This window comes from Ovis canadensis, chromosome 15 (assembly GCF_042477335.2).
Source record: "Ovis canadensis isolate MfBH-ARS-UI-01 breed Bighorn chromosome 15, ARS-UI_OviCan_v2, whole genome shotgun sequence".
In the NCBI taxonomy this organism is placed as follows: domain Eukaryota; kingdom Metazoa; phylum Chordata; class Mammalia; order Artiodactyla; family Bovidae; genus Ovis; species Ovis canadensis.
The window spans coordinates 60,792,034-60,815,436 of NC_091259.1; the positions used below are offsets into that span (position 1 = coordinate 60,792,034).

General features: G+C 46.1%; 1 protein-coding gene across 3 annotated transcripts; it reads right to left on the reverse strand.

Annotated features, from left to right (window-relative positions):
* Positions 1-8,904: 8,904 nt before the first annotated feature.
* Positions 8,905-20,757, reverse strand: KCNE3 (potassium voltage-gated channel subfamily E regulatory subunit 3). Of its 3 annotated transcripts, none has more exons than XM_069555703.1 (2): positions 20,566-20,757; positions 8,905-10,845 (listed from the first exon to the last, which is right to left on the reverse strand). In XM_069555703.1, the coding sequence occupies exons 1-2, from the start codon at positions 20,571-20,573 to the stop codon at positions 10,509-10,511; spliced, it is 345 nt and encodes a 114-aa protein (XP_069411804.1). In that variant the 5' UTR covers positions 20,574-20,757; the 3' UTR covers positions 8,905-10,508. The 3 variants fall into 3 exon arrangements, with proteins under 3 accessions (XP_069411804.1, XP_069411805.1, XP_069411806.1); XM_069555704.1 differs by lacking the exon at positions 20,566-20,757 and adding an exon at positions 19,038-19,127; XM_069555705.1 differs by lacking the exon at positions 20,566-20,757 and adding an exon at positions 11,866-11,953.
* Between the last annotated feature and the right edge of the window lie 2,646 nt (positions 20,758-23,403).

The window sequence follows — 23,403 nt, forward strand, 5'->3', positions numbered from 1 at the left end:
CTGTGTAGACTCCAAGTCTGCTCCTCTTTAATCTTCAGAGCTTTCCTCCACCCAAACAACCCAGCTCTGTCCTTTTAAGAATGTGTATGTCGGAAACCAGTGAATAAAGCAAAAAAGAAGCAGACTCACAGATTTAGAGAACAAACTAGTGGCTACCAGTGGGGAGAAGGAAGGGGGAAGGGTAATATAGAAGTAAGGGGGAAAAAGTTTTTATGGGATTACATGAAATTCTGTGTGTGGAACTTTTGGAAATCATAAAAAGCAGCTACAGACTTTAAAGAATTTTTATTCAGTTAAAAAAAGAATACATTTTTTTTAAAAAAGGATGTATATATTGGAAACAGAGACCTCTAAATGGTCCAGACCCTCCCTCCCAATTCCTCAAAGAAAGCTTCCCAGCCTACAAAGGACTAACTGTCCTTCCATAAAGGATATAGAGAAAAATTTTCTATAAATCTTTTCACTAAGTCCACACAGGAAAAAAAAATCATTGCTTTAATCAAGTAATCATTAATTCATACACGAGGTTCTCAAACTTTCTCATGTTCTGTGTAGACTCCCATGACCCCTTTCTCCCTTGGCCACTATAATTCACCTGCAATCCTGTGTGTCTTTACCGCAAACTGGGGAAGCAGGGTGGGGAAGGAGGTATGACAGGACTAGACAGGTTATGCTGCTGATTCTCTCCATTTCTGGGTAAGAACTGCAGCAGTCAACTGTTTGGAATTCCACATTTCTGATCTTTGGAACCCCGTGGGAACAATGAGAGCAGTGGGTGGGAAAAACACAGGTTTTGGAAGCTTTGATTTATGGGAACATATTTATATGTAATGCTATAGATGGTGACAGGGGATTGGAACAGGCTAGGACACTGATGTGCATAGCATAGATAAAAGAGAAGGACGCATTGGACCAGCAGCTTCCCCCCTAGTGTAGACAGTTAGGTGGTGTCTGCCAAGTCAAGGGCAAAATTAGAATTTTGCTCTATGGTAGCCGCAGAGCTATAGAAGTGTAGTGCTGGGCCCTCTAGTGGCCAGTTCTTACTCAGTGACCATAACTTGCCTTTTCCTACACTGCCAGTCTCTCAAACTGCCTTGTCTTCAATTTGGATTTGCTAGAACCACTAACTGGAGAAGGCAATGGCACCCCCACTCCAGTACTCTTGCCTGGAAAATCCCATGGACAGAGGAGCCTGGTAGGCTGCAGTCCATGGGGTTGCGAAGGGTCGGACATGACTGAGTGACTTCACTTTCACTTTTCACTTTCATGCATTGGAGAAGGAAATGGCAACCCACTCCAGTGTTCTTGCCTGGAGAATCCCAGGGATGGTGTGGCTTGGTGGGTTGCCGTCTATGAGGTTGCACAGAGTTGAAAGCAACTGAAGCAGCTTAGCAGCAGCAGAACCACTAACTGTCTCCATCTATATTCTATCACCCCAGTTCTCTATTATTACTGACAACTACTTTGGAACAGGCTCAGTGCCAGGGAAGAGTTCTTGAGGGAGAAATCAATTCCCTGGGAAATAGACTAAGGTGGAGAGTGGCTTGCAGGTCTTTTGGAGAGCGCTCTTGGGAGACACATCAATAAGGAAGTGAGGAAGCCAGAGTGGGCAGAGGGAGAAGCTAACCCACATCGTGGTTACAACTGAAACCTCAGCTGATCCTCCTGGGAGTTCTGAAGCTGAGATGGCTCCTCAGAGTTGTCCCAAATTGATACGATGGAACCAGATCTTTGTATCCTTGCATCAGTGTCACTGGCCATGAGTTGCTCCCCAGAAGGGGTCATAGCCTTGGATGAAAGCTATGACCCTGTGCCCAGGAAAATGCACAGCGAGGGCTGCAGCCGTGAGCTGTCAGTAGCCCATGTTCTCAGCAGCTGGATGATGGGTGTATTGGCCCCAAAGATCTGGGCAGAGCACCACTATCTCCACTTCTGGGAGTTTGCAATTTAGGGGGTTCCTGAGTTCTGTGTCTGTTCCTTTCTTTTGTCAGTGATCCCTGATACAGGGAGGAGAAGTCCAGAAACAGATGTCACGAGACACAGATTCTAGCACAGACTCCTGCTGCATGACCTTAAGTATGTTACCTAAAGTATCCTGGCCTCAGGGCTGGTCATATTCAATATGGTTCATAACAATCCGTACCATTCATATTTTACAAAGTGTTCTCACATCCACGGAATCCACCAGACCAAACTCTCTAAACCAAATGAAAGAATGGAGATGGAGATGTCTTGAAAGGTTGGATGCACCGTACACATACACATGGGTGAGATTATGTAGCACAATACTCATAATCATGCTGATTCTTTTCACCAGTGTTTATGGAGCAGACACTTTGTGCCAAGCCTCAGCCTAGTTGATGAGGGCAGAGAGATGCATTAGACATGGTCCCTGCTTGCACCTTTGCAGTGTTTCTAGGTGGGGAAAAGAAATGCCTAGAGAGTATAATGTGGTAAAAATTATCAAAGAATTGTAAGCAGGGCCATAACATGAATGAAAGAAGCCTTGACCTGTGCAGAGGAAGGGAGTTCAAAGTAGAGCTTCATAGAAACAGAAGAGTTTTATAGGTAGAAAACCTGAAGTGAGTAAGCTAATCCTTGCCCACAAAGAGTCTGTGCCTTTCACATTTGCTGTATTCTTTTGCCAAACACATTGCCTAACATCTTGGTACTTAATATATTACTTGAATGAATGAATGATAAACCAAGAGCAGGGGTAAGCCTGTAGCTGTCCAAGAGAGATCTTTTGAAATGTATTTAAATAATCTCATCCTCTCTCTAACTGAGGGAGAGTCACCAACGATTCACGTTAGACCTTTTCTTGAGATTTAACATTTCTAATCTCCAAACAGTTTCTGTGGCTGGTCTCTTCTCTTGTCCCAGTGTTGAGTTAGCACAGTAGGGACTTAAGGACTCTCACCCAAAAGCTGTCCCCGTTGGCTTATTATTCCCCCTAAGAACTATGACAATTCCCTCTTTGTTCTTTGAATCGTCTTGCCTGGGTGTAGAAGGAGTTAGGTGAGGACAGGATCCTGGCTGCTCTCTATTAGAGCCAGGAAGGGGAGCCGAGAGGCCAGCCACAGAATCTGCTGGGAGATTAGGAATGTTTATTCTAAAAATCCTATGGGCAGAGGAGCCTGGAAGGCTACAGTCCACGGGGTCGCAAGAGTCAGACACGGCTAAGCAGCTAAATCATCACCATGAGTCTCAAGAAAAGATCTAATGTGACTTTCAAAGGGACCAGCTATAGGGGGGAAAACATGGGCTTTGAATTTAGACAGGTCTGTGTTAAAATCTAGACAGCACTCCATAATAATTAAGTGAATGTTAACCTATTTCATCTCTGAACTTCTGTTATTTTGTCTATAAAATGAGGTTAAAAAAATAATCACCTCAAGAGTTTCCCAGCACAGTGCCTGGCAGAGATAGACTGCTCATCAAATATTAGGTTTTCTTCCCATTTTCTTTCCTGTTCACTAAATTTCTTTCTCTCCTGCTCCCAGACCTGATTCTCTGTCACAGTTTAATCTCAGATAGGTTCTCTGGTTTCATCCAGGCAGATCATGTTCTTGGTTTCTTAGCGGCACCTGAAAGAGGATTCTTTATCCTACACAAAGCTGGCTGAAAGCCTTACTTTGTCTATTTCCCCTTAGCCTAAACAAATATCGTGGGTATTACCACTCCAGTGCCAGAAGAGACCAGACTCACCAGTGCAAGTCACACTCCCAGGACGTGCTTAGTTAGACCTACAAGGCTCCCACCTGCACCCCTCAGAAAACATGATAGAATCAGAGTAAACAACACTTCTTCCTTCTTGGCAGGACTGAACGTTTTCTTTCTTTTCTTTCTCTTTTCCTTCTACATGGCATGTGGAATTTCCTGGGCCAGGAATTGAACCCCTGCCCCTTGCCGTGGAAGCATAGTCTTAACTCCTCAACTATCGGGGAAGTCCAGGACTATACTTTTTTTGATCATGATCTGTTCTGGGGAAAGTGAGGAGGATGGAGTGAAGAACCAGCTGTTTACAAAATCCATTCTTTCTCCCATAGTAATTGAGGCTTGACTGAGACGTGACTGCCCAGATAGGAACATCATTTGCCAGCTCCCCTTGCAGCCAGTTGTGCCTATGCTACCAAATCCTTGTCAAGAGATGTGAGCAGATGGGACACAGGCAGCTTTTGCCTTGCTGGCTTAAGAGTAAATCTCTGGCCCTTGAATTCTGTTCTTCCTCTCTCCCCACTAACTGTAAGTGCTTCTACAGAGTAAACTTGGAAGCTACATGCTGAGAATGGCATTCATCATCCCAAGTCCCTAAAAAGGCCGCATAGAGGACAGCCATCCACCTACTTGGAATGCTGCCTTGGACCATATACACTAGAGCTTCTAATTAAATCCTGTCGCCAGGAAACTTTATGAATATGTCTCTCTCCCTCTTCTTGATCATCACATTTAATATCATTTCCTACATTTTCTGATACTTAACTGTATTGTTTCCTACTTGGTTCTTTTTCGTGTTATCTTGTTTTTGTTTTTATTCAGTGCGTGCTTCTTGGCTGTTAAGCTAGAAGATCCCAAGATGTGACGGTCTGCTTCTGCTCCCATTTCCCCACTGACACAGCTGCTGCGGATGCTGACGGAGCCCCCATGCAGCCCCCTTCTCCAGCTGCCGTGAGTGTTGGCTGTCATCAGCTCAGACCTGCCCCTTCTCCAGAGTTTTGGTCTCAGACAGATGTAAGCATCTGTGGGAGTTTATGTGCCCCCTCTAGCATCCAGCAGTCAGTGATGAGTGACATGCAGTAGAAACAGTCACAAAAGATGAGACTGATCCTGTGATGAAAATTAAGCTTTGAACCTTCCTGAGGAACTAGGCTGTTGCAAATCTCCACCCAAGCCAACTGCTCTAGGCTGCAACTGCTCACAGATGCCACTCTTCTCCATAGACCTGCTCTCAGATGATGGAACCTCCTTGTAACCCTCCTCTCATCCCCCGCCCCATCAGGGTGGCCCACAACCAATGACTGACTGATATGAGGCATAAAACCCCGCCCCCTCTTGCCTCTGCTGCTGCTGCTGCTGCTGCTGCTGCTAAGTCGCTTCAGTGGTGTCTGACCCTCAAGTGGGTGTGATTCTGCCATGTGGTTTATGCTCCAGTTCCCAGTAGGTCAGGCCCCCGGGCTAGATGTGACCTGACACATTCCTTGTTTGTCTTCTTTCCTTTCTTTTCTACTTCACTCTTTCCCTTGCCTGTTTCCCCCCAGAAATGCTCCCTCAGTAAATGCCTATCTCAGACTCTGCTTCTAGGGAACCCAACTTCAGTCTACTGGTGTTAATACTCTGCCATCATCTTCCAAAATCATTTTCCCATCCATCTCTGGGGACTGTTCAGACCCATTCTCTGGTGCTGAAAGTGGGCTGAGGGGCTGACTGAACAAATGGGCTCTACTGAAGTAGCTGTAATACCTACTACATAGGGATGTTGTGCATGCTCAGTTGCTAAATCGTGACCAAATCTTTGTGATCCCATAGACTGTAGGCCCACCAGGCTCCTCTGAACATGAGATTCTCCTGGCAAGAATACTGGAATGGGTTGCCATTTCCCCTCCTCCAGGGGATCTTCCTGACCCAGGGATCGAACCCGCATTTCTTGCATCTCCTGCATTGGCAGGCAGACTCTTCACCACTGTGCCACCTGGGAAGCCCCACAAAGGGTTATCATGAAGGTTTTAACAGCTAAATGAGTTAATGTCCTTAAAATGTTTAGGCCACAGTCAGTATCCTACATTCTCTTAAGTATTAGGGCAGGGATTTCTTTGATCTTCGTTTGCTTATGTATTTCAAGTGTGCCTAGATGAGTCGATGACACATAGTAGCCACTATGTGATTAAGCATCACTATGAACAAAGCTAGGGGAGGTGATGGAATTCCAGATGAGTAGTTTCAAATCCTGAAAGATGATGCTGTGAAAGTGCTGCACTCAATAGGCCAGCAAATTTGGAAAACTCAGCAGTGGCCACAGGACTGGAAAAGGTCACTTTTCATTCCAATTCCAAAGAAAGGCAATGCCGAAGAATGCTCAAACTACCGCACAATTGCACTCAGCTCACATGCTAGTAAAGTAATGCTCAAAATTCTCCAAGCCAGGCTTCAGCAATACGTGAACCGTGAACTCCCTGATGTTCAAGCTGGTTTTAGAAAAGGCAGAGGAACCAGAGATCAAATTGCCAACATCCGCTGGATCATGGAAAAAGCAAGAGAGTTCCAGAAAAACATCTACTTCTGCTTTATTGACTATGCCAAAGCCTTTGACTGTGTGGATCTGTAGGGAACTAGGTATAAGGAAGGTTGAGAAGTGCTTGCAAACGAGACTCTCAACCAGGGCTGAACATTCTTGCAAACGAGATGTTCAGCCAAGAATCCTGTTTGTTCCTGTGGGAAAAGAACATTTCTTGCACACAAGGATGTTTCTCTGATTCCTCAAAAGGAACAGACCCAGGGACAAAACGGATTCTAAGTTGATAAAGAAGTTCCCCAAAACAAAGTCTTAGCTGCAGTAAATAAGTCAAGGTAAAGGTTATCTCGCCCTACGCCTGCGCACTGTATAGTCTCTGAATCATAGTGCTTGGCAGCTTGCCCTGTAGGTTGTTGTGCAAGGGATATAAAATAAAGCAGCTGTAAGAAGCAAGTGTTAAAATATAAAGATTCAAACCACTCTGCAGTGTTGGTTTCATTCCGTCGCCAGCATGGATCACAATAAACTGTGGAAAATTCTGAAAGAGATGGGAGTACCAGACCACCTAACCTGCCTCTTGAGAAATCTGTATGCAGGTCAGGAAGCAACAGTTAGAACTGGATATGGACCATCAGACTGGTTCCAAATAGGAAAAGGAGCACGTCAAGGCTGTATGTCACCCTGCTTATTTAACTTCTATGCAGAGTACATCATGAAAAACACTGGACTGGAAGAAACACAAGCTGGAATCAAGATTACCGGGAGAAATATCAATAACCTCAGATATGCAGATGACACCACCCTCATAGCAGAAAGTGAAGAGGAACTAAAAAGCCTCTTGATGAAAGTGAAAGGGGAGAGCGAAAAAGTTGGCTTAAAGCTCAACATTCAGAAAACGAAGATCATGGCATCTGGTCCCATCACTTCATGGCAAATAGATGGGGAAACAGTAGAAACAGTGTCAGACTTTATTTTTTTGGGCTCCAAAATCACTGCAGATGGTGACTGCAGCCATGAAATTAAAAGACGCTTACTCCTTGGAAGGGAAGTTATGACCAACCTAGATAGTATATTCAAAAGCAGAAACATTACTTTGCCGACTAAGGTCCGTCTAGTCAAGGCTATGGTTTTTCCTGTGGTCATGTATGGATGTGAGAGTTGGACTGTGAAGAAGGCTGAGTGCCGAAAAATTGATGCTTTTGAACTGTGGTTTTGGAGAAGACTCTTGAGAGTCCCTTGGACTGCAAGGAGATCCAACCAGTCCATTCTGAAGGAGAGCAACCTTGGGATTTCTTTGGAAGGAATGATGCTAAAGCTGAAGCTCCAGTACTTTGGCCACCTCTTGCAAAGAGTTGACTTATTGGAAAAGACTCTGATGCTGGGAGGGATTGGGGGCAGGAGGAGAAGGGGATGACAGAGGATGAGATGGCTAGATGGCATCACGGACTCGATGGACATGAGTATGAGTGAACTCCGGGGGATGGTGATGGACAGGGAGGCCTGGCGTGCTGCGATTCATGGGGTCGCAAAGAGTCGGACACGACTGAGCGACTGAATTGAACTGAACTGATGTGATTATCAAAGTTTTGTTTTGAAGGCTCGAGGTGACGTGCTGCGATCTTGCCAGCAGGGGGCAGAACCAGTGCAGCCAAAAAGAGCACGTGGGCTGAAGGAGGTAGTGGGATAGCTAGTCAGCTAGAGCTGAGGGGAGGGCCGGGATGTACCTACATCATTAAATATTAATATGTTTAAATTATACCTCAAAAGCCTAGATTTCTATTTAGCCCAACTGTGGGTGTGCACAATGAAGTTTATTGAGCCCCGACTTTGTAAATCCATACAATTAAGTAGTTCCAGGCCCCAGATCCCTGGAATTGCCCTAGTGTCTATAGCTCCTCCTTCGGACTGGTGACTACCTCATATTCCTCTCAGTAAATCCTCTATTGTGCGTATGCTAATGCACATTGGATTTCTGTAACTCGTGTTCCAAAGCATTTGTATTACTTTATTATTAAGCCCTGTGAGTTATAAGGACTGTGTGAAGGGGCATGTGTGTGTGCTCCATTGTGTCCAACTCTTTGTGATCTGATGGACCCAGCCTGCCAAGCTCCTCTGTCCACAGGATTTTCCAGGCAAGAGTACCAGAGTGGGTTGCTACTTCCTTCTCCAGGTGTGTGAAGGGGAGTTTCCCCCATCGATGGGGACACTGAACTCCCAATGCAGCCACTCTGGGCTGCTTCTTGCTCCATCCAACATCCACCTGACCTTGCTCTCTTCAGGGGGGTGGTCTCACCACATTTCTGCCTCCAGGCTTCCTTGTTTCATTCCCTTCATTCACTCTGTCCACTGGGATCTGTCCTGTTTCAAAGCCCAGTTCAAATCCTACCTTTCTGTGGCTCCTCTACATCTCCTCAATCTCATCTCCCCAAATCCTGATAGCACCCATCACTTGACATTCATTCTCATACCTCACGGGATTCTGTATGTTATTTGGGCGTTTGGACTGGGTGGTCGCCAAAGTCCCATCCAGCTGTAGACTTCCAAGTCCATTGTACACTCTTACATCACATATTCTTAATGAGGTCTCCACCTTCTCCCTCGAGAAGATATGAGGAAAGGCTTGAGCACATGAATTTGCACGGAATCAACATAACTAACTGCTCGGGGAAGCAAAGTTGTTCTGTGATCCTCCATTCAAGGAACACACAGGCATTTATTTTTCGAAGCAGAAGTAGCTCCCTCCCCCACACCTGACCTTATCGTATAAGACACATACTTATAGTCAAATAAATCAAATATTACATAAAATTTTAAAGTAGAAAGGGAAAATCACCCATAATCCTCCTCTTCAGTGGTAAGTGCTATCAAAATATTCTTTCAAAGTGTTTGCTGTACACAAATGTGTATGTTTTGACAGGGCTTTCTGGAGACCCCATGGAGATCCCTTAAAAACAGAAATGAAACAGAAGAGTGGAAGGTTCCATTCTGGGATTTGTAGCTTGCCACATTTGAGGAATTCAGCTGAACCATGGGAGACTACTGATATTCAGCTGTTTTTTTAATCTACAGGCACAGCAGTTTTATATGGTTCAAATCAATGTACATGAAACCTAGAATGTCAGATCTGATCGAGCACTTAGAGACGTTCAACTATTTCAATTTTCCTTCTATTTCAAGGTTCTGAAGAAGGACAAGAGTCAGAAAAGTGTCTAGCAGATCATACACCACACTGGTAGTAGAATCAGAGCTGGTTCTCTTTCCACTGAATCAGGTACCTGCTTCTTTTAATATGATATCTTCTAGGTGTAATAATAATTTTCTAGAAGCAAGATTTCAACTTTGTATCAGAAGATTTCTCACAGAATTCAATCAGAATGTTAGAAGCTGCCTTAGAGGTAGTGAAGTTCCCAGGACTGGCGATGGGACTGGGAAGGGCAGGGGGACATGGCTGGAAGGGCACAGGAACCATGGAGCTAATGAGGCTTGACATTTAGGGTTCTGTACTCACATGGCTCCTTCTTAAGGTCTTAGGAGGGGACCTAACAATGTATTAATATGCTGATATGTTTTTGGAATATTTGCAAAAATAAGATATTTGAAAATTACTCTTCTTAAGGAGGACTCCCTAGAATTATGTAAATTTCAGGCTTAGATCCACTCTTAGGTAGCACAGAGTTTTGCAAAGCACTAGGCAAAGAGACCAGAGATCTTGGGTTCCAGTCATGGCACCACTCTGGCCCAAATGGGCAGAAGAGCATTTGCTCTGCTTCCTTCACGGGGTGGTAACATCACAAATGTTGAATGGGCTGAAAAACGTAAAATGTGAACAACTATGAAAAAGCAACATAACTTAGATTTCCTATCTGTGATATGGGATAATCATCACCATAACACATCAAAAAACTGTGTCCTCGGGGTATTTTCCTATCTCATTTCCCTTTGCTATGAGTTCCTCTTCTCCTTCCTTGAACCCCTAGCCCCCAACACTCTGGCAACTAGGCCACTCACTTTTTATTACATGTTGCTGTGTCTATGTATTTGTTCATAGGGCTCCCACAGGTTAGAAAGTCTATCTTTGCTGGAAAAAATCCTTATCCACAAGGCCCAGGTCCCTCAGATCTTCTCTTCCCACCCTGACAATGACCTCCCTTAGCACTGTTCCTTGTTAGTCTTACAGATAAGGACACAGAGGCTGGATATGGCCCCTAGCTGAGTTCTGGAGGCCCCAGAAGATAATCCTCAGGTGTCTTGATCTTCTGCCATTCCCGGCCTCTTAGCATCAGAGCATAGACACACGGTTCTTGATGTACACGTGATAGGGGTCGCTGCGCTTGTCCACTTTGCGAGAGCGGGTGTATCCGAGGATGAGACTGCCCACAGTGGCAGCAAAGAGGAACATGACGAAGAGGATGTACATGTAGGAGTTATCATTGCGGCCAGGCAGGCTGGCCCGCTTCTCCTCAGTCAGGTTGTCTGGCCCCGGCCGGCAGAGCAAGTTGCTGTGAAGAGTGGCATTTAAAGCCTTCAGCACAGCGTGCAGGCTCTCATGCCAGGTCTCAGCCCCACTGGTGGTCTCCATAGCAACAGGGAAGGTGAGGGAAGAATTGGAGGATGTCCTGGCAGTGACAGAAAAGAGAGAAGATGGTTTCTGTTACTTAAAGCTTGAATGACCCTACCATTTCTTCAGACCCCAGCTAAAATCCCAGCCTCACAGTTTATTCTAACTACCTGTTTACCTACCTTCTCCACTAGACTGCAAGCCCGAGGAAGTTAGGGACTATGTCTGTTTTGGGTTTTTGTTGTTGTTTAAAAAAAATATTATTTATTTGATTCTGCTGGGCCTTTATTGTGGTATGTGGGATCTTTAGCTGTGGCATGTGAACTCATACTTGCAGCTTGTGGGATCTAGTTCCCTAGATTGAACCCACACCGCTTGCATTGGGAGCATGGGCTCTTAGCCACTGGACTACCAGGGAAATCCTGCTATGTCTGTTTTATTCACTGCTATATATAAGCACTCATGATGGCACTCAGTAGGTGCTCAATAAATGCCTGTGGAAGGAAGTCTTCCTTAAGCACTATAACCATGCTGATCTATCCTCTTCTGGGGACTCTATAAGTCACTGAGCTTTAGGCTAGAAGGACCTTAGGAATTATTTAATGCTATAATTCTTTCCATTTTACACATAGGGAATCTGAGGCCCAGAGAGACCAGGTGGCTTGTCCATGATCACAGAGAATATCAGCGGTAGAGCCGAGACAGAGCCCTGCTCTTTGATGACTAGCTCAGAGCTCCTGCAGCCTCCACGCCAGCTATGGGCAGGACCATGTAGCACAGTGAGAAGATAGGCCTCTGAACTCTACCACAGCTCAGTTCTTTTCCATGCTTCACAGACACCATGTAGAAGATGTCTGGGGATGGCTTAGATTTCCCCCTGCCTCGAGAAGCAGACACTGGGTCTTTTGACCACTAAAGCATCCTAGGTCCCACTCTAGGTATTCATAGCTATTAAGAGGAAATTCTGTCGGAAAACAGGTGGCTGGGGAAGCAGGGAGGGGCTGAAACCATTGCAGGCACTGGGCCTGAGGGGAGTGGAGTGAAAGGAGCACTCAGTCTGGTTTGGGATTTTACCTACCTCAGATAAAAAGACACTGGCCACCTCCACTACTCTGCCTTCCGAAACAACATCACTGTGTGTGTACGTGGCTCAGATATCCTTAGTCTATGGCTTAGAAAAACTGCCAAAGACAGCCTTGCATCCTAGTCTCTGAAAAAACACATGTCATTCCTTTTAAACAAGGCTCCACACGCACTTCCTTCAGGAAGCCTTTGTGCACTCCCACCACAATCCACAAGCTTTATCATCACAGCCTTCCCTTTGCCCCAGCACTTACATATGAGGCAATGTGAGGCTGTCCTCTTGTTACTGATAAGGGTTATCAGCAGCCACATGCTCCTGGTTGGCAAGGTGGGGACTACCTTAGCTCTCTTTCCCTTGGTGGTCTCCAGTAAAAATGGCCACTTTGGATTTTTCACGGGCCAAGCACTCAGTGTTCACTGAACATTGGTTCCAACTCTTTTTTCTAAGGTAGTGCTGTCAACCAAAGTTAACACACTTGACTATTAACCATAAGGTCTTTTCCCCAGAAAAGTTGACAGTTAGTTATGTTCATAAGAAATATTCATGAATAATGCTATGAATGTAGATGTTGGGGGGAAGAATCTAAGTAATACAGCAATAACCCAGGACTGGCTCACATTTTGTGCAAGGCGTTTGGGGCCCTCTGCCATCTAGAACTTGGACAACCTTGTCTGGATGGAGGAGGGAAGAGTTAAGATCTGGGAGGCATAAGTTCTCATGTACTATCCCACTTACCAGGCAAGAAATTTGTGCCTTCGTGTTTCCTCATATGGGCTAATGAGAAGCAGGAGCAGCACAATGAGACAAATGGCTCAATGAATCATCTGGCCAGTCATCACTAATGGGGCTCACTCTTGGGAGGCTCACCCTGGGAGTTCCAGGAGACCAGTCCCTACACATAGGGCACATCGCCAGTTCTTAATGTAGGAGACAACCTAGGAGGTACTGGGGCTTAAAGCAAGAAGGGATGAATTCTGATCGGTGCTTGGAAAGTGTTCACAGCAATGGAAGGATTTGACCTGGACCTTGAAGAATCTTTTGGAAGTAGAGGAGGCAAGGGGAGGAAACAGATGGATAGAGGCATAACAAGAAAGCATGTTTTAAAGAATGAAAAGTAGCAAAAAGAGCATAATATGTCTGGAAGGATAAGATGTGGGGTGGAGATGCTGGTCCAAACCAGATCAGGGAGGGCCTTGAGTACCAGACTACAGAGCTGGAACTTTATCATGTAGGTGGAGAAGAACCACAGAATGACATTTTAAAGGTGGGGTTAAATGATCAGATCTGTACTTGGAAAGGGCTCTCTGGCTGCCATGTGGAGTGCGGAGTGAAAGGGGCAAGAATGGAGGCAGGGAGCTACATGACAGGTGAAATAGTCTAGGTTTAAGATGCTGAGACATGAGCTGAGCTGGAGGGGATATAAAGGTGGGGGCAGGGACAGATGGAAGATGTGAGGGGCACTTGAGGGAGGGGATGGCTAGTGTAATGGTTGCAGGAAGAAGGGGCCTCAGATAGTTTTATAGGCAGACAACAGACAGATAGCATAAATGCTAGAGGAACTCACTTTGAGTAAAATAAGTTTCTTGCCCTGTTTGCGCTTCAGTTTCCTCATCTATCAAAAAAGATTATCACCAGGAATTGTGGTTCAATGGGTAGAGTTTCAGTTTTGCAAGATGAAAAAGATCTAGAGGTCTGTTTCATAACAATGAACACTACTGAGATGGTTGAGATGATAACATTTACATTGCTTTTTTTTTAACCACATTAAAAATCTCATTAATTAGAAAGAAGAAGATTATTATCTTTGCTCTGCCCCCTCTTCAGGCTTGCTTGAGCATATACATTTATTATGGTGAAGAGGAGTTTTAAAACACATTTTAATTTAAAAAAAAAAGACCACGGCTTTCATTAAAATGAAAATCTACTTGTTGTTTTTGTGAAGTAAATACATATACACAATGAAAAACGGAAGCAGTATGCGAGACGAAAATGCAGTCTCTCTGTTTCCAGTGGCCCAGGTTTCCTTCCCAGGGCAGATAGTGTCACCACCTCCCTTAGATATCCTTGTGAGGGGGCTTGAACGGACAGGGCAGGTGGAGGGCCACCTCCCCCGGGAAGGCTTATGGAACAACGGGCAAATTCACTGGCTCCTCGTCAGCTCCAGGAATCTCCCTGTGGGTGCCCCAAGGCTCCTTAGCTCTGCAGCCTCTTCAGGATGTCCCTGGACACATCTGAGGTCTCAGCATGTGTTAGGGGAAGCACACTGACTGGAACCGCCCACCCTGGCCAGGCGCCATAGTAACTATTTGCATGAGTTGTTTTAGGATAGGAGATCCTGGTAATGAACATGGAACTAATGAGCCTCCACCAACAGGAAGAGTTCGGGAAAGGTCCAAAGGAGACACCACATGTCTGACCACCTCCCAGAATCCTCTCTGGTATCCACATTGGCTGAACAAGGTGTGCACCACCTGGAAGGACTCTGAGTCAGAATGATTGGCTAAAGACAACCCGGAAACTAATCCCATCACCATAAGCCGAGACTGCAAGCTACGTGACAGAGCTGTTCTCCTGGGTTCCCTTACCCTTCTGCTCTTCACCTGGGTGCCCTTTCCCAGTAAAATCTCTTGCTTTGTCAGCAGATGTATCTCCTCGGACAATTCATTTCCGAGTGTTAGACAAGAGCCCAGTTTCAGGCGGCCCTGGAAGGGGTCCCTTTTCCTGCAACACATGGACTTTGGAAGCTGGGAAGGCCCAGACCTGGGGGCGGGGGCGGCTGGGGGACAGAAAAGGAAGGAACCAGACACACAGGAAAAAACCCCTCAGAACCACTGTGGATCGCCTAAGGCCAAGCCCCAAGAATTGTGCAATAACTTTACTGTGGGTGATCACTCCCTCCCACTTCCCCTCCCCTTCCTGCAGCAGCGGGATCAGGCCAGCCTAGGGTTGTAGTTAAGGGAACTGTGCCATGACCAAGGGACCCCTGATTGCTGTCCCCCAACACCAGGTTCACAATGTCTCAACTGGGTGACTTCATGAGAAACCTCAGTTCAACACATGAGCTGCTGCTCAGGGATCAGCTAACAGTGCAGTCTAAAACATCCCCTTTTGGGTTTAAGAAACACTGGTCCAGTGTTTAAGAATCCACCCTGCAATGCAAGGGATGTGGGTTCTATCCCTGGTTGGGGAACTAAGATCCCACATGCCTCAGAGCAACTAAGCCCACTTGATGCGACAACTGAGCCTGTGTGCCTCAACTAGAGAGTCCATGTGCCGCAATGAAAGAGAAACTGTGCTCCATGCAATTGTGCTCCATGGAGACCCCTAGTGCCACAACGAAGACCTGATGCAGTCTAATAAATAAATAAAATTAAAACATTCCCTTTCCCTGAGTATTGACATCTCATTACGAGTCTCTAAAAGGCTGAAAGGACCTGAGACCCAAGGAAATGAGGTGAGTGGCAGAATGGCGGCCAGAACTGGGTTGCTGTTTTACATAGGAAAAAACCATGTTACCAATCTGCCTATTTGGATAGACTGGGTATAAACACAGGCATGACATCAATGCTGTAGCATAGCTTTGTTGTGAAAATTAAAGGGGAAAATGAGGGAGTGCATGGCACTAGACACACCACAGATGTGGTGGTGGTTTTATTTGTGCAGAGCAGAGGCTGGCAGGGGCTTCAGAGTCCATCTAGCTAACCTCCCTCATTTTACAGTGAAAGAAATGAAAACCAAAGAGCTGTCTTGATTCAGTTGCTACTTGTGTGACTTTGGGTATGTGACTTCCCTTTTCTGGGCCCCAGCTCCTGTGTGTATCTGTAAAATGAACGGGTTTTACTGTGTGATTCTGTAAGGTCCCGATCTAACATCCCATGAAGATACCATAAAACCACACTGTGAGATTTGGGAGACTGGGTAGGCTGGTGGGAGAGGATTTGGGGGCTCTCTAGAGTCCCACAGATGACAAGATAGAGAAGACTGCAGACTTTTTCCTCCAAGGTTAAGACTCTTCAGAGTCCCAGGACTGTTACATTTAATATTCCAGCCCAGATAAACTGAAGGCCAAATCTGTTGACTTGTTCATTTTTCCTCTTTATAGCTCACCTGCCAGTGAGATCTAGCCTGGGGAGACAGACTCTGTGTTAGAAAGTGGGATTAGGGGGAAAGCATGGAGGACAGGGTGGGTTCTGAGGTAGGGTTCAATGAGGAAAGTAAAGGTTCACAAAACCATTCATTCCTCAGACTTTCTTCCAGCTCCTCTCTGGACACACTGGTTGGATATTTGTGGTTCTGATGGAGGGCGCAAAAGAGCCATAGTCGCATGTCTTTAGAAGTTGAGTTGAAGGCAATGGCACCCCACTCCAGTACTCTTGCCTGGAAAATCCCATGGACGGAGGATCTTGGTAGCCTGCAGTCCATGGGGTCGCTAAGAGTCAGACACGACTAAGCAACTTCACTTTCACTTTTCACTTTCATGTATTGGAGAAGGAAATGGCAACCCACTCCAATTTTCTTGCCTGGAGAATCCCAGGGACGGGGGAGCCTGGTGGGTTGCTGTCAATGGGGTCACACAAAGTCAGACACGACTGAAGCAACTTAGCAGCAGAAGCTGGGTTGAGGTGGGAGGGAGGGCCTGTGTGCAAGGGCATCCTGTGGCTTCAGGAGAGGCAGAGAGCTCTTAAAGGGACAGCTTGGTTCTCTATGGACCAAGCTCTTGGTTTCTCTTGGACCACAAGAGAAGTCCCTCTCACCAGTTGTAACTGAGGATCCAATAAAGGCAGAAGTTGGTGACTTTGGGAGGAGTTAACCTTCCCTGGTGGCTCAGATGGTAAAGAATCTGTCTGCAGCGTAAGAGACCAAGGTTTGATCCCTGGGTCGGAAAGATCCCCTGGAGAAGGGAATAAACTACCCACTCCAGTATTCTTGCCTGGAGAATTCCATGGACAGAGGAGCCTGGCGGGCTACAGTCCATGAGGTCACAAAGAGTCAGACACGACTGAGTGACTAACACTTCACCTTACTTTACAGTCTTGTCTCCCACGGTCTTTTCTGCTCCAGATGTACTTCTGCCCCCATACAAACCAAGTGCACCCTCTTCCTCCACACCCTGGTGCTACTCTTCCCTGCACATTAACAGATTCACCCAACGTGTTCTTGACTTCAGTTTGCCTGACCTGTTTCTTGGGAGTGGAGGCATAAAGCTGTGACCTGAAGGATAAATTGGGTATCTTAGTGAGGTTTTCTTTCAGGTTTCTCTGGGGAAAAGTAAAACTCCACTATTGGTTCTTTTGGTTTCCCTACTGCTCTGTTTTAGCTATTCTTCAAGAAAGAGTGTCTGAAGTGCTTGGAAGTGTAGTAGAAAGGCATGGGAAAGCAGTCACATAAAGCAGGTAGGGAATCCAAAGATAACTCCTGGGACTGCAAATTTTGCCTCTGGCCCGCCTGGTGGTCTTATCACCACCATGGGCTGGTGTGAAAGGAAGCTTAACATACAGTTAGAAGGAGACAAAGAAATAGAATCTGAGCTGGAAGGGATCTTAACAATCATGTCATTGGTGTAACCCCCTCATTCAACCAGTGGGAAAAACCATACACTTTCCCTGCCCGCCCCCCAACCGCCAAGAGGAAGTCACTTGTTCAAGGTCTCATAGCCTGGGAACTGGGACGAAAAACAGTTATCTCCGTATCTTTTCACTGTAAGTTCTCTGTTCTCTATAAGATAGTCTAACCTCTGCTGATTATCATTCAAGCTCCTTTAGATATGACCCTGCCTCCAGCCTCATCTCACTGCAGCTCTCCCCATTGCCCATGCCCCATGATACTGAGCTACAGGCCATTCTCCAAACATTCCTTGCATTTTGCCCCCTCTTGCTTTTGCTCATGATGTTTGCTAAGGCAGAAATGCCCATCCTCTTTTTATCTGCCTGGCAAACTCCCACACATTCTTCAAGACCCACTCCAATGTCACCTGGGTAGACCCTCTCCTGAGACATCCTCTTCTCCACTCCCTAGCCAGTTAAGTCTCTTCCTCTTGTCTGTTCCTGAAGGGCTTTGCATAAAATCCTATTAGAGCACTATACTATACTGATATTGGGGGTGTATACTGATATTGGGGGTGTAGAAATATAAATAGATATAGATGTATATGCTAAACTGTGAGCTGGGAAGGGTGAGGGGAGGGACCTGTGCCTCATACGTTTCTTTATAGTAGGCACTCAAGAACACATGGATAAATACCTCTTCTTATTAGACTAGTCCCTCCTGCACACACAAATACACATTCATGAAAGCACTTACAAAGCAACTTCAAGGGCAGGTGGAAATAGATTCCTTTTGGTCATGGGAAGGGAAAGCTCAAAGAAAAGACACTATCTTGGTCAGGTGGGGAAGCGAGGTTGGGGAGGAGGCATTCTAAGCCGCCTTTAGAAGCACAGATTTCCCTGCACCTGAACCCCATTCAATCCAAAGGGCAAACATTCTTGGCCTGGAACACCAGCAGCGGCTTTGCAACCCTCTTCCCTGTGTACCTACCCAGGGTGTGGCTACACACACCCACCTGCTGCACACACACAGTCCAAATCCCAGTCTCCCAGCCTCTAATCTTGCCTTTCAAGTGCGCCTTTCATGGTTCCAATCTCGGCTGTCTGCTTGGCTGTGCGACCTTGAGCACTGCATTTATTTCCTCTGAATCTCATCTATGAGATGGGGATAATTATCCACCCCCCAACTTGCCTCACACCGCAATTTGGAGAGAGACCATGGGGGAAAAGTGTTTTAGAAATTGCAAGGACTTCCCTGGTGGTCCAGTGGCTAAGACTCAATGCAGATGGCCCCAGATGGATACCTGATAGGGGAACTAGATCCCACGTGTTGAAACTAAGAGTTCCCACTTGCTGCAACTAAGACCTGGTACAGTCAAATAAATAAATATTTAGAAAACAAGAAAAAAAGAAATTGCAACATATCATATAAACATTAGAGAGAATTACTGGGCAGCCAGTCACTTTGTTTTCTTTTCTGTTTCCCTATCTACCTCCCCTACCCTGCCTCCCAGTTTTACCAAGAACAGCCAACTCTATGTCTCCTCTCCCCTCCCTTCCTTCTCTTAGCCTCAGAGAAAGCCAGGAGGTTCTTTATTATTCTTGATTCTCAGATACACTTACCTCTTTCAGAAATAAAGAGTATCTTTCTTGTTTCTCATCCTTTCTGATCAGCCCTGTAATCTCTCTCCATTTAGGGGTACTATTCTGTAGTCCTGCTGGTGATAGAGAACACAATGGAATTGGAGTCAAGAGACTCGTTCTGTTTTGTAGGTATGTCTAGCCGTGTGTCTTGGTTAAGTCATTTCTTCACTCTGGACCTCATTCTCCCCATCAGTAAGATGGGCTTTCTTGTCTTGCTACCCTCTTAGTCGTAATTTGGAGGATTCACCTATTCAATTTATAGGTAGAAACGTGCTTTGCAAAGCGTGGACTGAGAAAGGAATGAAGAAGTTTGTTTGCTATCATCTCAAGGAATCAAGAAAATCTGAAAGCAGTTTCCTTGCCTCCAGTATGGCTCTCCCCCACTTAGAGCCAACAACTGGTTGGATACCAGAAGATAAGAAGCAGCTAACACATCTTCAATGCACTCTTGTGGCTGAAGGGGCTTCCCTGGTGACTCAGTGGTGAAGAGTCTGCCTGGTACTGCAGGAGACACAGGTTCAATGCCTGGTTAGGGAAGATTCCCCTGGAGAAGGATATGGGGTATTCTTCACTCCAGTATTCTTGCCTGGAAAATCCCACAGATAGAGGAGCCTGGCAGGCTCCAGTCCACGAGGTTGCAAAAGAGTTGGACATAGTGACTGAACAACAGCAGCTTGTTGAAGCGGAGTCAGCCCTGAGATAGGAGTGAGGAGAATTGAGTTCTACTTCTGTCTGTGACCCTGGGCAAGCCATCTCCTCTCTGGACCTGTTTCCCCATAGGCAAACTGTTGATAAGTGGGAAGAGGGGATAGGAGGAGATACTGCTCCACGAGCCCTCACAAAAGGGACTGAACTCCTGTACTTTCTACAGCAGAGACTCTCGGGTCCAGTCCCCCTTCCCCACAGGCCATGCGGAGTACATGGGCGGCAGGAACGGGAGGCTCATCTTACAGGTGGTAACCCAAGAGGAGAAGGCACAAGGCATAGAGCAGGTAGATGGGCGATTGGCACAGCTTTACACAAGCTGTAAACTAGAACGCAAGTCTCCTGACCCCCAGCCTAGATCTATGTTATTAGCGCTGGAATATGGCTAAAGGGGCCCCAAGGCTTTTCCCGGGACTGGGGCGCCTAGGACGAGAAACACAACGAAGTGGCGAACTGGCAAGTCCACTCGCAGAGCAAGCGGCTCCCGCCCAGCGAGAAGACTCGCGTGTGCGCTCGCGGCTGAGCCGCAGGTGCTCCCTCGCACATCTGTGGATGTAGAAGGAGCTTTGGTGCCGCCCTCCCGGAGCCTGTGAGTGCCGATCCAAACCCCCAGATTTCCGGCCAAGGAGTGCCAGGGGCCCAGCCTCGCCACGTGCGCCCCTGGATTCCTGTGGCTGGGTTCCTGGAGAGGAGGGGTCTGTACCCGAGCTGCCCCCAAGGTCGGGTCGCCGGCCTCCAGGGAGACGGTCGGATCGCTCATTTCTATCCCCGGCTCCAGCTCGGCCTTCCGAGTGCGTCTTACCTGCCCATCTGTAAGGCTCCCAGAGCGCAGTCTGTTGGACTCTTCGCCCTGGGCTCGCGGGTGCCCTCACTGCGCCCCAAGGCGCTCCGCCAGCCCCTCGGCTCGCAGTCCGCGCCCAGCCCTGCCTGCGCCCCCTCTGCTTCGCTCTCCGACCCGCTCTCTGAGCTCTTTTCCCTCCCCCCGGGCGTCCCCACCCCCGGCCCCGCCCGGCCCCTAACCCACCCACTTCTCCTCCCCGAGCTGGCTTTGGGCACCTCCGCCCAGCTGCTTGGCCCCACAGCTCTATGGGTTCCGACCCTTCCGTCCCCTGCAGCGCCTGCTTCCTGGAGCAGAGACCGACTGTTTTCTTGCTTCACGACGGCTTGCCCGGTCTGAGGAGGCAGAGAGCCGGGTGCTGGTGGAATCCGACTTTACTCCTCCGTGATTGTGTGGTGGTGGACAAGTCACTGCTCGTCACTGAGCCGCGGCTTCCTCGCAGTAAAATGGGTACAATTCTTGCATGCATTCTTCACAGGACGATGGTTAGGATTCGAGATCTTAGAATCCAAAATGCTAAACCCAGATGGTCACTGGAGAATCATCTGATTTTAACACAAACCCTCTTTTCCAGACAGGATACAGTTTGGGTAAGGGATACACGTCTTACTGCTCCCTATCCTGCACACTGTGTGCTTTCTGGCTATCAGGCCCTCACTCAAGCTGTTGCTTCCTTACTGTAGACACTGCAGGTTCCAAAGAAAAGAAGACGCCAGGGACAATTGGGAAATGAGGGCCAGGAGGCCTGGCAATGGAGTGGACGGTGGCAGGGAGTAGACTCTCAGGGACTCTGTGGGAAGTCCGCATCAGGGACCTCTTTGCCAGCCTACGGCCTTGGAATAGTTATTAACAAACTGAGGTCAGCTCTGACTCCTGTGCAAAGAAAACTCTGTCCTGGGACATCTGAAGCATATACCCTCAATCACAGAACCTCAGATTTTACCTAAGAAGTGCTATCATTCAAAAAAGGCCTATCCCATGGAGGGAATGTTGTACAAAATTGTACAAAATCTTCATCAAAACACTACTTCTGTGTGACTTCTGTAGTTTCATATTTTGACCCAGCTACTTCTTTTTCTCAGACTGTATATCATCTGTCAGAGAAATCCCTTAGCAGGCAGTCTCAGATTTCAGTCTACTTAAGAATCCCCTCAGCCCTTATTTTAAGTGAAGTAGACTTTTGGGTTCCACTTCAGAGTTTCTGATTCAGGAGATCTGGAATAGAGCCCAGAAATTAGTTGTTCTTTTTTTTTAAAGAAAGCTTCCGGAAAGATTGTGATGTAAATGGTTCTTGAGACCAGCCTTGAGGAAACAAACCCTGCCTCAGTAAGCCTTCCTTCCCATATCCTGCCAAGGCCTTGCATCTAATCTATAGGACTATTTATTACAGTTATCAAAAGTAACTATTTGTCTTCCTCATCTACTAGGTTGTGAGTTCTTTGAAAATAGGGACTGTTTCTTGTCCTAATAAAATTCTGGAGTCACAGCCTTAGAATCATACCATGTTAGAATTCTAGAATCATTTAGTAATACAACCTAAGTTGAAAGGACTCAGAGTTATCTAGTCAAATCTCTTACCCAAGAATTCCCCCAAAATATTCATTGGAAGGACTGACACTGAAGCTGAAACTCTAATACTTTGGCCCCCTGATTGGAAAAGACCCTGACACTGGGAAAGATTGAAAGCAGGAGGAGGAGGAGGGGAATGACAGAGGATAAGATGGTTGGATGGCATTACTGATACGATGGACATGAGTCTGAGGAAGCTCTGGGAGCTGGTGATGGACAGGGAAGCCTGGTGTGCTATAGTCGATGGGGTTGTAAAGAGTCAGACATGACTGAGTGACTGAACTGAACTGAATTGAAGAATTCCCTACATTTCTTTGTATCTGTGTGTATGTGTTAAGTTGTGTTGTGTGTATCTGTGTGTATGTAATAGAGATTTTATTGCTTGTTAATTGTGTCATTTCATATAATTTTAATTAAACAAACTTAGAAAATGTACTGGGAGTGTTAAATAGATGATGGCACTATTGATGAGATTGTTCAACTGTTTTACATAAGATAGTAAAGAGGCACCACTGCCACCATCACCACCCCGCTGAAACTTGTACATTTCATGTAAAAAAAAAGAGTAAAAATAGTAGATTTGCATTTCACTAGCATTATTTTTTGTAATCTATGAACCATAATAAGCCTGAACAATTTCAGAATCTTCAAAGCAAAACAAACCATTTTCTTCCACTAGCAAATGTATTAGTTTCAATTTCTTTAAAAAGAAAAAAAAAACACAGCAAACAAATCAAAATATCCCAATGGTCCTAAATTTTAATGTTTCTATCATACTAATTTAAGAAATGTGACTCAGTTTTCAAACATGAAGCTGATCTTCTTTATTGTAATTATACTTCATAATTCAAACGATTTAACTGATGCCAACATTAGCCCAGTAAAATTCATGGACACAGCTCATTTGCTCTTTTGCTAAGGAAACTTTTTAATAACAGCTATTCTTTAAAAACTCAGACCCAAGCTGCACAGCTGTGACTTGATGAACCAACAAGCAACTCTCCCAGATACCACCGCAGTAGTCCTATGTGTTTTTTTTAGCTGGGGAGTGCATACAGAATCCCTGTGAATCACATGTATATATTAAAAACTTCCTGGTAAAACTACACCAATAGTTTCCCCTATGAATGATTTTTTTTTTAAGTAAGTATATACTACAGTTCAGCATTTTGAGAGACTTCTGTGTCTTTTATTACAAAGGTACTGCTATTGCTGCTGCTAAGTCGCTTCAGT